General features: G+C 38.6%; 1 protein-coding gene across 1 annotated transcript in view; it reads left to right on the forward strand.

Moving 5' to 3' along the window:
- Positions 1-14,409, forward strand: part of CENPP (centromere protein P) — a 176,528-nt gene extending 162,119 nt beyond the window's left edge. Inside the window, exons 7-9 of the mRNA XM_063291879.1 lie at positions 10,878-10,957; positions 12,524-12,615; positions 12,937-14,409. Coding sequence (XP_063147949.1) covers positions 10,878-10,957; positions 12,524-12,615; positions 12,937-13,055 — 291 coding nt within the window. The 3' untranslated portion in view covers positions 13,056-14,409. The remainder of the gene's footprint in view (positions 1-10,877; positions 10,958-12,523; positions 12,616-12,936) is intronic.
- Positions 14,410-15,165: the final 756 nt, after the last annotated feature.

A 15,165-nucleotide genomic window follows, 5' to 3' on the forward strand; every position in this document is an offset into this window, starting at 1 on the left:
TGTTAAGGAATGTATGACAAAAAAACCCCCAAAAGGGGTACAATAAGATCTTATTTAAATATATCTGAAGCAGGAAACAACCAGAAAGTGGTTGGGCCTTTAGAAGACAAAAGAATGAAAAGGAGCCTCAAGGAAGATATGAAATCTTTGCATCTGTCTTTACTACAGAAGATATTAGACATATACTTAGGGAAGGAGTAGCAACAACTAAAGCAAATTGAGATGAAGAGAAAATATATTTTAGGACATCTTGAAAGATTACACCATAACAAATCAGAATCCTGATGGCACCCACCCATATGTTCTTAACTCAAAAGTAAAATTGCTGGCCTCTTAGCAAAAACTAATAACTTGTCACCCAGATCAAACTCAGTGGATGATGATGATGATGATGATCCTCCTCCTCCTCCTTCTCCTCCTCCTCTCTGGAGGAGAACAGAAATTTCTGACTGACTTAAGCCCTCTTCGCATTAGTCCCATATTCTTGTGTTGGTTTCTCTAAGCTGATTTGACAAAATGGCTCATGGCTGAAGAGCCTGTCCTGTTCAGACTATGAGATGGCCAGGCAGAATTACTAATGAAATTCTTTATTGAAATAACTGTTTACAATAACAAGTCCTTGGAATAGATTAGGTAATGCAAATCAAACAAGTCCACCCAGGTTGCAAAGTACACTCGGGCGATACTGCAGGTTCAGACTGTGGCAAGACAGCTAATTCTCTGATTGAGGCTGCAAGATTGAACAAGCTAGAGTGCATGGCAAAGGGGAGGCTTGACACACAAATCTGCAAACGGGCACGCAGGTTGGACCAGGCTGGAACACAGAGGCTAGACAAGGCTGGAGTGGAGCATCTAGGAAAGGCTTGGATCTGGAAGCAAGACTGGACTTGGCTGGAGCGTCTAGGCAAGACTTGAATCTGGAGACAAAGCTGGACTGGACTGGAGCGTCTAGGCGAGGCTTGGATCTGGAGACAAGGCTGGACTGGACTGGAGCGTCTAGGCGAGGCTTGGATCTGGAGACAAGGCTGGACTGGACTGGAGCGTCTAGGCGAGGCTTGGATCTGGAGACAAGGCTGGACTGGACTGGAGCGTCTAGGCGAGGCTTGGATCTGGAGACAAGGCTGGACTGGACTGGAGCGTCTAGGCGAGGCTTGGATCTGGAGACAAGGCTGGACTGGACTGGAGCGTCTAGGCGAGGCTTGGATCAGGAGACAAGGCTGGACTGGACTGGAGCGTCTAGGCGAGACTTGAATCTGGAGACAAGGCTGGACTGGACTGGAGCGTCTAGGCGAGGCTTGGATCAGGAGACAAGGCTGTGCTCGGCAGGAATGGCGAGGAGAGGCTCGACTGGAGCGGCTGGTGCAGGAAGCAGGTCCACAACGGCAAAAGGCACTGGCTCTGGTTCTGTGCTGGCTACAGGAAAAACGTCCAACTGGTGCAAGGACTTTTTCCGCAGGTGCTGTGAGCTCGAAGGATTGGTTGTCTCTGGCAGCTTGCTCTTGGCATGTGTGCCTTTTTAAGCTATCCTTTAAGTGCCTTTTCTCACCTGCAACCATTCGGGCTGCCTTTTGATGTGTGCTTGCGTGCTCGTCTTTCTTGAGCACTGATTGGAGGATTTAATTCTCCCTCTGAAGTTTGACCAATCGGTGTTTCTGATTTCTCCCGCTCTGCTGGGTCACTTCTGGGTTTTGTTTCTCCAAGTCCTTCCTGATAAGTTTCGTTTTCGGAGTCCAAAGCAGGCTCAGACCTCACAGATCCACACATCATTACATTGCTCATAAGTCCCTACAGAACGGAGGACAAGTCTAGCACAATTCATAGCTTATGATCGTGTACTGTATTTTTAGTAGCATGTTGTCAGCATTGTGTCCATACTATTTAAACAATGTTATGACAATAGTATATTTTACATTTCAAAATTAGTATTGTTTCTGAGGTAGTAAGGCATCTGTTTATGCTGGAGAGGGTGATATGTATTTCGGCTTGCTATGAATCATGTCTTCGTTGTATTTCATCAATGAACAAGTTCTTTAATTCCTACTAATTTAGGCAGGGGCTAGTAATTTTACAGACACTAGTTTTAAGCTGGCAAGCAGTGCTCCTTGGTTCACATAAAATAAACTGAAAACATATGGATTGAAGTACTCCTGAAGAGAAAGTGAACTGTGTAATTTTCTGTCTGAACACAGATGATTCACATGTATAGAGAAAAAAGAAGGAAGGTCAACACCTTTGATGTCAAAATAGGCTGTTCTCCTTGCCTTCATACATTAAGTGCTTTCAAAATGAATGTACCCTATTTGATTACATTCTACTCTCTATCTTATTTCTCTTGCTGTGAAACCTAAAGAGATTTTAAAAAATAGGGTAGGAGGAGTTGGAACAGATTTATATAGACTTGATAAAATAGCAGTAAGGAAACAATCTTATCAGAGTCATCTTTGGAACAAAAAGGAAGCAGACTGCATTCCTGAGAACCTGCTCAGTTCTAAAGCTCTAATAGTTTTGTGACAATATCTTTAGTGTTATGTTGGCTTTTCAGAAGATATCTGTTTGCATAAAGGCAGGTTCTAACAAGGAAGTGAGGTTCTGAAATAATTACTTTACTGAAACTCTTTTTAAAGAAGATGTGATTGTATTTTCTTACATGTGATACTCAAAAGTACAGTGACATTCATCTACAGTTAGATACTTCAAACAAGTTTTAAATAAGTAGTGCCTTCCAATCCAACATTTCTTTAACAATAAGAAAAGATCTACCAGCATTGTAAAGCATCTCCAATACATATACGCTTCTTGGCAAAATAATGTTCGCAAGTCAGATTATGCTCAAAATATAGGAAACAGGGGTGTCTGAAAGTACAGTACATGTATGAGTGCTTTGTGCCCTACGTTCTGAGTGATTAACTGCCACTCAGTGTGTTTTGCCATGCAGCCAGTATTGGCAAATTATAAAATGTGCTAATTGTACAGAACTGATGCTAGATTTGTAGACCTTACTTCATAGGGTGATCTTTGTAGACAGCATTAAGTTGAAAATATTGACAGGTGTAACTATATGCAAAAATTCTTACTAAACTCTAAATCTACTGCAGCTTTACACCACAGCTCTTCCCTGAGGCAAACCTGAGTGTGTGTTTCTTAGATTGCACCCCAATTCTGAATTCAGGGGAGATTGAAAATTTGTTCGTGTTCAGGCTGTGCTTGCAACTGCTTGTTTATCTTAAAGTCTAAGCTGGCCTATTTGGCTGAGTGTTGCATTTTAATCTTGTAATCCCTTAAAACCAAACACATGTTTGTTTAGCGACAAAATTAGTTTTAACCCTTAATTTATGAATGGGAAAAAGAAGAGGTAAAGAGTAGATTATTTACTTAAATATAGGCTATAAATCTTTTGAGCTCCATCAGTTTTTCCTTCGTACATTCTTCATGTCACCCTCTGAGTATTTTTTCTAACTTCATAATTTACAGTACAGTATATGTTTGTCTGTGTGTGAGTTTGTGTATGATGAATGTGTTACCTCCAATAAAGCACTGTAGAACAATACTGTTTCCTGTAAAATCTTAACTTTCAGTCCTTGCAGTCATGCAAAGTTTTAAATAAAATAGGGCACACTATCTCTGCTGTCATTAAAAAACAGACCATAACATTTCAATTTAAAAGGTTCTTAAGTTCAAGTAAGTTATTATTAGGAACATCCACATAAACATTTTCCAGAAAAGTTTTATGGCAGGTTGGTAAACAATATTCTGTCATCACACACAGACATTTAGTTGAGAATACTGGAAAAAAGGAGCAATATTTTTTCTTTCAGTTGCAGTTTTTGTCTGTTGTTCACAAATACAGTGTCAAAATAGGTCTAAGATATCTAGCACATGACAACTTTCTCAGGCTCTTTTGAAGAAGGAGTTGCTATCTTTATTCTTATAACAAGCATGGCACCTTGGTCAAATTGTATATTTCCATGGTTCCCTAAGTGAACAGTAACTTACACAAGCTGTAATGGTACGAACTTAAACACAACATACAGTATTTCTGCAATTTTGATGCATATTTACTATTTATGTGCCATTGTTTACAGTTCCAAAATCAGGAAACAGTGAATATGGCAGGGGCACAATCTGGAACACTCTTTCAGCCATTATTTTGTAATGTCTTTTTGGCAGAAATAACAGATTCCAAGTGTATCCTATAGCCAGCTAAGGGGCTTTCTATTCTTGCTTTTGGAATTTTTCCCACTTTTCCTTGCAGAAAATTTCTTCTAGCTCAGCAATTTGTCCGGTCTCCTTGCATGCTTAAGATCTACCTACAGATTTTCAATAATATTCAACTCTGGGAACTCTTGAAGGCTATTCCAAAACATGCCTTTCTTTCCTGTAAATATTCATTATTGCTCTGAAGCTATAGTATGTTTCAGATTGCCCTCTTGTGAAATATCCAACTTCTTTTCAGCTGCATTTCTTCGTTGACTGTAGGACATTAGCTTCTAGAATACAGGGTGCCATGTTCATCTTTGTGCCATGCAGAGGTTGTGTCAGGTTCTATTCACATAATAACAAGTTGTTACAATTTGGATCTGTAACTTCCTCCCCTGATCTTGCAGCAGAGCTGTGTCTTGCCGCAATTAATATGGTGGACCTGAGGACTTCAGAGTGGGTGGTGCCACGTCACAGGTTGGATCTTGGAATTAATTTGGGGTCTCTGAATTTTGTTTTTGTTTTTAACTATAACTTACCTGTTTATATATCCCTTCTCCAAGTATCAGTAAACTGTTCTGCCCATTTGCAGCAGACATGGACAGTGGAAGTTCTATGGGTTGCAGGAAAAGTAATGTGGACTTTGCCCACCCCGTATATGTATGGTCAACTTATAGCAATCCAGTTATTTTTAAAATAAAACTAAGAAATACGACATTATCAATTTTTATTCATTTATACAAGCATTTGTATGCTGCCTATTCCATAGATTTTAGGTAGTAAACTAATTTAAAAATTCAGTACACGTCACTTCTCTTCATACAACTACATCTACATGGGAACCTCCTCAATGAAAGCATTTAACTGTCTTCCTGAACACCATCAAGTTGGGGACCATGCAGACTTTGGAGGGCAAGTTATTCCAGAATGGAACAGCTGCATCAAGAAGGCCATCCTCTGGTCCTCTGACCCATAACTGCCGGGGGGTGAGCCCATGCCGCCTGCATCAACTAACACATATCAGGATGGCAGATTTCACTTGGAGTAGATGGTCCCATAGGTAGAGAGGACCTGAGGACTGAGCTTGCTTATCAGCGTTCATCAAACATCAGAAAAAGCATTCTGTGATCAGCCTTTAGCTCTGATTAGCTGCAGGGACAGCCATCTAGGACATGTTGATATGACTCATTGGAATATTTTTTAATGTTTTTATTTGCTATATTCTGTCCAGATTCTTTTAATTGGGAGAGGTTACAAATAGTGTAAAATAAATAAATATGTAAAGTAGTTCGTGCTTTTAATCGAATTGCTTTTTGCTACAGTGGGCTAACACATAGCTATTTTGGAATTGGTTGATTTAGTGGAACGTAAAGTTTTGCATGAACAGGATATCCTAATTTTTTTATGTAAGAGAACTAGATATAGGACAACTTAATACAAACTTAGTTAAACCTATATGGTTGTGTAATCTGACTGATTCTATTAACCCTTTTCAATAAGGCCCTCTTCTTCCCTATTACAGATTGTTATTGGAAAGGTTGAGAAAGTCCTGCCTGTGCTGACTTGAGCTTCTAGGCCTACTTCTCTCTCCCAATAAGTCTGCCTGGGGAGGCTATCAAAAAAGCCAAGTTGGCAGTTGTAACTGCACAGCTGAAGCCCTACCCCTTTGGAGGTGTGACACAGTGAGCAATGCATGTTGGAAGAGCAGGGCTTTGGTGACAGATGCCATCTTGACTTTTCTGACTGGTCCTGTTGACACCGCTGCTATGTGATACTAAGCTAACCTATTACGAACACAGTGTTTCAAAGTTGAGGAACAAGCACTCAACACACCAAGTTCCAGAATGCCATTCTCTTCATTGCCATTAAAGAAAATGTGTCAATACCTGTTTCTTTTTGTAGCTTGTAAAAATGTTGAAGGTGGTGGTAGAGATTCTGCACTAATATTTTCCATGCACTATATAGTAAACAATATTTGAATCTATTTTATGTAAAATTGCTGACTATGTTAATTGCATTTTAGCTATAACATCCGTGTTTTTAATTTACATTCTTTGCCCAGCTGATTTTCATTTAAAACCTTTTGAGGTTTAAGACTTAACCCATCACTTTTTCCAGCAACAAAACACACACACATTCTGTTCTGCTATTTCTTTCCTCCTCTCTGTTGCTGATTCAGTAGCTCTGCTTGTCGGGACACGTGAAACATAAAATTGTGGTATACAGTTTATGCAGTCAAATTTCAAACATCTTTGCTTTGATTCTAATCTGTAACACAGGCGGTCAAAACTTGTGGCTTCCAGATGTATTAAACTTCAACACCCATAATTCCTAGGACATGAGAACTGAAGTCCAGCAAGTTAGGAAACGTGGTTCTAATTATGATGGTAATAGGATTTGCACTGCAAATGACACACAGCAACCCCACTCCAAAATTACAATAAGTGGGCATTACTTGAAGTGCCATTAGGCTTCTCACATTTTTAGAGTGGGCAACGTAGGCATTGGGAAATCACTCATCCCCACTTAGAGAGAACTCTTGTGCTGTGATTGGCTGTTTTTCTATGCTCAGGAAGTACATGAGCCAAGCAGAGTTTGCTACTGGTCACAGTCTATAACTGGGAGCTTGAAGTATGTCAGCCTACTGGACTGATGGGCCATGTGGGTCTTACCCTGTGTTGAATTGTGGTCATGGGTTTTTTGGTTTGCAGCCAGCTCGACTGGAGAGACAATCTGAACTTGGGGACCCATCTCTACTACCCACATTCAGTTGTCCTGGCTGCTGTAAAAGGTTTATTTCTATGGGCAGCGTTTCCTTTTATTATTTATGAAATTGAATGTAAGTTGAATATGGTTAGAAGATTACTAGTTGTAGATTTCACCCATAAGCTTTTCTCTGCTCTTCTTTGGCCTATATGAGTTTAATAGTGTTGCAAACTTTCCAGTATCACCACCCCAGTAATTACTTGCTTATCTTTGGCATCCGACATTACCACAAGCTATACTAGTATGATATTAGCCTTTGTTGCACTGGTTTGTTCTGAATTGTTTGTTTGTTATAATCCACAAGTTGCAAACATTTCATGCATCTAGAAACTAATGAACTAAAGAAAATATTAAAGACTCTGGGCTATCCAATTAGTATGAGATTAGCCCATTAACTATGTTCCAAAATATACTCTATACTGTATAAACTGCATGAAAAAAAAAGATGTAAGCAAGGGAAAATGCTTTAGTTGACAAGAAGAAACCAAAATGGATGTAGACTTGTTCCCAGCAAGCTAGTTTGGCATGTATCATGGGTGACTGCTTATGAGAGGCTTGGAAAAAAACAATTCCAGACATGGCAATGACTTAATGTTTCTAAAATCTGAGGCACATCTATTTAAACTCTTAGCTTGCTACAGGTTCTGGAAAAATAATGAATTTTCAAGTGATATAACATATTGGCCTAGTCGAACATACTTTCCATTTCCTCAACTACACCAAGAATAAATATGGTGTCTAGAACATGCTATTTTTTAACCCAGCTTAAGAACAGGAGGAATCTGTTGCCTTCTCTTTAATTGCTACTTTGTTGCTATCGCAGAAGCTGATTGAATTTCCTTACTTTAAAAAAAGGGTTGACTTTTTAATACTTCGACACTTAAGTGAGGCAACATATTTTTAAGAGCTGTTGGCGCGTTCCTGGTTCTGTTTTTAAAATTGAGCTTCCATTTAACCTGGCTCTAAATTAAGTGAAAGTATTCATCCAGTCCACTGTATTATAAATGTCAATATAAGTAATTAGAAATGACATTATTCATATAATAATATATAATTATTCTACATCAGAGGTCTGCGTGCATTGCTGCCCACGAGGACTCAGTCAGGAATTAACATTTTGATAGGATTCTTACTCATATCCTGCTTTCTGCCTATTCTGCCGGGGTTTACTGAATGAAATGTAAGTGACCAGGTACCAAGTGATCATTTGTATACGTTGGATATAGTCACTACTCATCTCTTGCTGTCTTCTGCGATAAGGCTTCCCTTTGCCTTAGCTAGCCCCCTAATTGGCACAGTGCTTGTGCAGCCTCAATGCTGTGCCCAAGAAATAAGGGGAAATGCTGTTTACACCAAAAATCAGCACCTGTAGTCACCAGGTTGGTGGGGCTTGTAAAAGAGTCTGGCAGAAAAGCAGATGCATGAGATCACATGCAGCGGTTCCCTACAAGATCTAATGTGTTGGGCTGATTCTGGTTGGAGCAGGCAATCCTGGAGGTACCCAGACGCCAAGCTTGTTAAGATGTGTTCACTGACAATTTCTCTTAACCTTTAGATGTTAACTACTTAAGACTGCAGAGGGTGTTTGCAAGCGGCTTCTCCAGGAACCAGCTTCACGCAAAGGAGCAATAATAAATAATAATTAGCCAGATCCTGGGGAAGCCACTTGCAATAGCTTGAATGGTGATTACATCAACCATGCAATGTTAAAATTTATCTCAACTTTTGTTGGAAACAATTACAGGAACTGAAACATAAATTTGAGAAAATTCGTATTTCTGCTGTATTTTTCCTGCATTTCAGGTCTTAAATTGAAGAATCTCTATAACATCCTCTTGTATTCCCTTTGCATTTTCAGAATCAAACTAACGCATGCTAAATAATTTACCTGCATCTGATTCTCTACCCTTAACATAAAAAGCTAAGCTAAATCATCACTGAGCTTTGCTGTGTGTGTTTAGAGTTTGTTTGTTTGTTTGTTTTCTATCCCGCCTTTATTATTTATATAAATAACTCAAGGCAGCAAACATACCTAATACTCCTTCCTCCTATTTTCCCCACAACAACAACCCTGTGAGGTGGGTTGGGCTGAGAGAGAGTGACCCAAGGTCACCCAGACGGCTTTCATGCCTAAGGCGGGACTAGAACTCACAGACTCCCGGTTTCTAGCCCGTTGCCTTCACCACTAGACCAAACTGAGTTAAACCTAACAACTAAATAACTTTAGTATAAAAGTTAGGGGTGAAGAACTTATAATTGTATATAAAAGTGAAGGCACCCCTGCTCAAACTATATTTCAGTGAATCCTTAGGTATAGATACTAACACAATCTTTGCATGGTAAAGGTAAACATGATGTCATTTGGCAAATTTGAATGAGATAGAATGAAGATGTTGCCTACTCTGGCAATGAAACGTCTGCAAGAAAACAACAAGGCTCAGAGAGCACCAAGGACTCCACAGTTCAACCCTGAGCTACAAATATTCACTTCAATTGATAGAATGAAATTGCTTGCTAAATTGGGTTAGCTACAAAAAGTAGGATTCAGTGCCTTCCTTCCTCCCTTATTTAATTATTTAATATATTCTGTGCTTTGTACAATTTTTTAAAAGTATTTTCAACTTTAATGGAAGGATAAAAATACTTTAAATAAAGAAGTAAAAACATGTAATAATTTAATATATTGTTTAAAATATATTGGAAGCAAGAAAAGTAGAGAGTATAACATTGGGAGCTAATGACCTAAAATTCCAGATCTGATCTATCTACTTTCCCCTCCTCCTCTTTTTTGTTCTCCCTCTTCTAGGATTTCAGTGTGATGAAGGTTTTCTATAGCAAAGTAGCTTCAAAGGCATTCCCTATGGACAAACCTAACAGTGGAGTCTTGTGCCTTATTTGAACTGGGTGAGAATAGGGACAGGAGACTTAGTACCTCTGGACTAAAATATGTTTGTGAATACTTTCTTAGCACCATCTGTCTTTTTCTTTCAATTATTTTAATAAAATGCAAATAAATAAACAGGTAGCTAACATTCTGCAAAGCTTCAGGCTCTCTAGCATCACACTGATTTCTAATCATTCCTCTTATTACTTACAGATTCAACATACATTCTTTAAAAATTAACATGGTAAATGGCTGCAGTTTAGCCCTTCATTTAGATCCAATAGAAAAGCAAATCTGTAGCTCAGGGTTGAACTCTGGAGTCCTTGGTGCTCTCTGAGCCTTGTTGTTTGCTTGCTTCATTGCCCAACCAGTAACATCATCAGTGCGAGTGATTTGCTCTCATAGAGACAAACCACAGTTATACACCATTCAAAAGAGATAATAAGAAACCCAGGAAGGAAACAAAACGACCAGAACAGATCCCCTCCAGCAGCCCACACCCAGATAAGCAGGGATCAGCACCAGACAAACCATCAGGCAGAAAGCAATCATCAAGGAACCACCAAGGTAGAAACCACACCCCCACCGAAACTGGCAGGGCAAGCTACTGCATATAAACAGGCAGCAACCCCCACACTCACTTGCACTGAGGGTAGATTATTCTCTTTCATCTACCTTGAAGCACCAATAAAATCTCATCTGTATTTCTACAACCAGCTCCCCTGGCCAATATTAGCAGAAGTCAAGTGACAGTGTTATCGGCACTGTTTCAGTTATTCTGAGATGACATCTTTGTCCCTGTGTTGCTAACCAAACAAAACCAAACCTCTCACCATGACCTGCTTTGAAATATTCATGATAAGGCTGTCAAGTATTTACATGATAAAAGTTGTTACTTAAGAGGTTAAATCAGCTCTATTGCACATAAACTAATTAGCTACATGTCTTATAAAATTTGATATTTTTGTAGTATCCTATTTATATTAGACTACTGTATAGGTTACACCATTTCTTTTTTTATTTTTAATAGAATAAGTATCCTGATATTGTAGTTCTTCCTGAAGGATTATATGGAGATTACATGGTCCTAAGAAGCACTCAACTTCCTGGGTAAGGCAACTTAACTGATTCATATTGATCAGTGGTGGCAGATATCCATCAGAACTAGTAGTGCAGAGGCATAATAGCTGTAGCCGTATTTTTCTCATTCAAAGACCTGAAGGATATTAAAGGAATGTATTTAAGGGAAAGCAAGAACAATTGTGAACCTTGCTGAGAACTAGGTTCTCTCTTGAGCCATATAGAAGCACAAGACCATTTTAGAGCTCATATTAATCAACTCACATAACTTATGGGAAAAAGTACATCATTTTTCCCAAAAAAGAAAACGCATTTCAAAACTAACCTCTCCCAAAACAAAATAAACATTTTGAATCAATTATTTAAAAAAACACACTTTTTTAAAATGTTCAAAAGAAATCAACACAACAGAAACAGAAAAGCACTGTATATACAAAAATCTCCACACTATCTAAGATCAATTAACTTCATGATAGCAGAGATAATCTGTTTCAAAATAAGTGGAAGAAAGAATAAAAGCAACACTGGTGGTATCTACTACTATCCACCCAACCAAGGAGATGTAGAAGCTGCTCTCTAAATACAACTTGCAGATTCTTCAAAGAGGCCTGAAATAGTAATGATGATGGACTTTAAATACTGCAATGTCTGTGAGGAGACCATCTTTGCCAAGCGTGGTCCTTCCAGAAATTCCTGATTTTTCCTTAAAAGCATAAAAGAATGCAGTAAGCGTAGCAGCCATCCTTGATTTGATACCATCCAATAGGAAGGACTGTATCTTGGATTTAATAAACTATTTGAATAAATTCAAAGAAATAATTCCATGACAGGAAAAGTGAATGGGGAAAAGGAGCTCAAGATGGGTGGGATTCACCTTCAAAAAAGGTGAAACTAAAAGCAAAGCAATTCCAGTAAGAAAACAAGGCAAGGAAAGCACGCAGAGTGTGGCTTCTGGAATTCTTTCCTTTACCCGCGGGGCCTGTGTTGCGTGTGAGCATTGGGAAGTACAGGGCAAGCTGCTTTCGTGCTACTCTGGGTCAGGTGACCAGTGGGACTTGAAATAGAAGTCAATAGCAACATTTAAGTCCCATCCAACTGCCTCTCCCGTAGGAGGAATTGGGGGAAAATGTTGGCCTCGTTTGGCCCCTTTTTGAACTTGTTCTTCCTTTTGCGGACTTCTGTCCCTCCCACCCAACCCCCGATTTGGTCCAGTTCTGTTCAATTTCCAGAGTTTTTGTGCTGACACACAGGCACAATCCCAATCTCCTTTGCACAACTTCTTTCCAACATTTTGTTGGATTGAAAAGAGCAATGAGGGAAACCAGAAGAAGCCAATATGGCTGCACAACAGCTAAATGAGAGACTCTGCATTTTCAGCCGTTTTCTAGCTTTCATCCTCCAGGAAACCATACCAAGCCCAGAAATTCAAAACAGTATGTTTTGTACTACCAAGCCCCAAACTGTCTTTGCATGAGATGTTCCAGTGTTTAAAATAAAGCTTTGATACAGGTACCTTCTCTCCATTTTGCCCATGAGATTATGTCCCTCTCTACCTATATGCGCTCTTGCTTTAATTATATTTTCTGACTTTTATAGATTTGAATTAATGATTGTGTGGAAGATACAGGTAGATGAAAAAGGAAGTGTTATACCAGTCTTGGATCTTCTGAACAAAATACCACTGCAAGGTAAAATTTATATTTCCGTTTGTCATACCATTTCCTTCAGCTTTGTTTTCACTTTGACAATCTTCTCAACTATGTTTATCTTGTGGACTGCCATTCAGCAGAGTCTCTTCTTTTGGAGACCCTCAAGACATGCAAAAAGGTGTAACAGTCCCTGTGGGCTAACATTTTATTCTTGTCAGGGCACAATTAGACTTTTTCAAAAAAAAAAAAAAAGTTTCTGACACCAGTTGCTGACAAGGAAGACAGCAGCAGTTTAAAATTCCAAGACTAGACTATTTGTACTTGGAATCAGTTTTAACTCTGTTTCTTCTCCTCTTATAGGCGCCCTAGCCGACACATTTGCATCAGATGCCCCATACTGTTTCAGAAGCCTATTGCGTGTGGTTGGGATACAGGCCTCCATTGAAACTGTGATCAGTTCGATTTCCAAAGGCAAATGAGCGCCAGGAAAACCAGTTACGCATCTATCATTTTATTGAATATAAACATTAAGTTATTTTCCATTTAGAAACCATACCCATAAAACATGCTATCTGTACAATTATGGCACATATATATATATATATATAAATTGTCATGACAAATAAATACAGCTATTTAAATACAAAACATCAAATCAGATACAAGTAGAATGCATTTTATTAAAAAATTAACTTTCTGAATCAAAGTGGTTTTTCCCCTTCTACATCAACTCCTAGAACCTCCTCAGATCAGCCTGATAAATTCAAGTCTAAAAAAAGTGGCAGTTTCAGTTCACAGCTGTGTATGTAACAGTGATTCTAGAATAATAATGATACAGAACAGTTTGATGGCAAAGTTAAGCTACCAAAACATGGTAGCACACCTGATACTTCTTCCACAATCAGTGATTGAAGGCAAGCCAGGTTTATTATACCTCTCTCGTCAAATAGAATTGAGACATTTTAATTTACAAAGCATACGCTGCAGTTTATTAACCACATGCTCCAAGAAGACTGAGTACAGAAAAGGGCAAAAATGATGGCACTGATCTGCATATAACTTGCCCCAATATTCCAGTATTTGCTTTCCATATTTAGATCTCCTAAGATCAACTTTTTAAAATGCAACTCAAGTATATAAGTAGCTATGTAAAGTTCTCACTGTTCTTTTAAAGTGCTGTAATAGTTTTTAGAAAAAGCAAAGTTTTTATCATCAGTTTTCAAAGGTGAAGACTCAAACTGAGCACCTCAATCAACATTTTCATCACATGCCTTCCTAGTTATAGACAGTAAGATGCAACAATCTAAGTTAAAAAGCTTGGTTAATGAGCACTCACCATCATTTTAAACCTGCCAATGCAGCATTAATTAAGCTTAGCAGTTTACCATATCAGCCCAACCTAAAATGGTTACTATCTTAGGTTCACCAAAACCAGGATTCTATTCAAGGTTACAAATTCTGCTTTCTGGAAGCAAGTTTTAGATTCACACATGGAATACCATAGGAGACCTGCACAAAACAGTGAGCAAAATAGCATTAAGCAAGATGTTTAGCTTATTTTGCCACATAAATATTTCCTAAATGCAGAATTCAACCTATTGCTGATTGCATATTGCAGGTGATACTTATCCAGATCAAATGCCCACTGCTGCACAGCTGTTTGTGTCATTTCCTAGTATTATTTAGGGTATACAAAACATTTTGAAATTTGAAATGCTTTGCATACCTCTAGTTACTACTTATTTGCTTTAAGAATGGTAGCCCTTCTGGAAGATGCTTTGTATTGTAATTGAGAGTATTTCAATAAAGTATTTTTGAACAAGTTTAGCAACATTCACAGTTACCAATAAGTTTAAGGGTTATGCTCATTTAATTGTTCATTACAGATTTACTGGACTCTGATCACATTCCGGAACTATGCCCTTACCTGACATCCTCTGCCTTGCAGCCCACAGTCCCAGGAGGACAAAATCTTAGAATTAAGCTGAATAAATATCAAGATACAGATTTTTTTTTTTTTTTGGAATTAATGGATCTAGGAGCAGAACTCCTGAGACACACTCATAAAATATTAACATTATACTTAATGTCATAATAGCAGATGAACTGGAATCCACACAAAGTATCACTACAGATCTTTAGACAGATAAATGTTTCAGTGATGATACATGAAAGTCAAAAGATAAGGCTGTGCCACTAAATGCCCAGGCTGTAAAAGGTGGTAGGATTCAAAGAAGCAATTGCAGAATTCACTCTTACAAAAGGAGGGAGGGGGAAGAGAGATTCTTCAACTCTTCTTGTCCACTGCAAAGCCCACCGAAATCTCACCTGCAGGAATTTGCATCACTAACATAATTCAGAGAGCCTGTGTTGTACAGCTCCTCTGGTGCAAAGACACCTTTGGCTCCAATCCAGTGATTTTTGAATAGCTGAAGCAGCTTTGGTTTGAAGTCTCACAGCCATGTAAGAATCCTTTGTTTACTTACATTAACATTTAACTTTTGCATTAGACAATCTAGAATGTTTCTTCCTGTTTTACAATAAATCTATCAGTAATTATCTAGATTCCAAAATTCTGAATTCAGAGGC

This window comes from Candoia aspera, chromosome 2, assembly GCF_035149785.1.
Source record: "Candoia aspera isolate rCanAsp1 chromosome 2, rCanAsp1.hap2, whole genome shotgun sequence".
Classification (NCBI taxonomy): Eukaryota; Metazoa; Chordata; class Lepidosauria; order Squamata; family Boidae; genus Candoia; species Candoia aspera.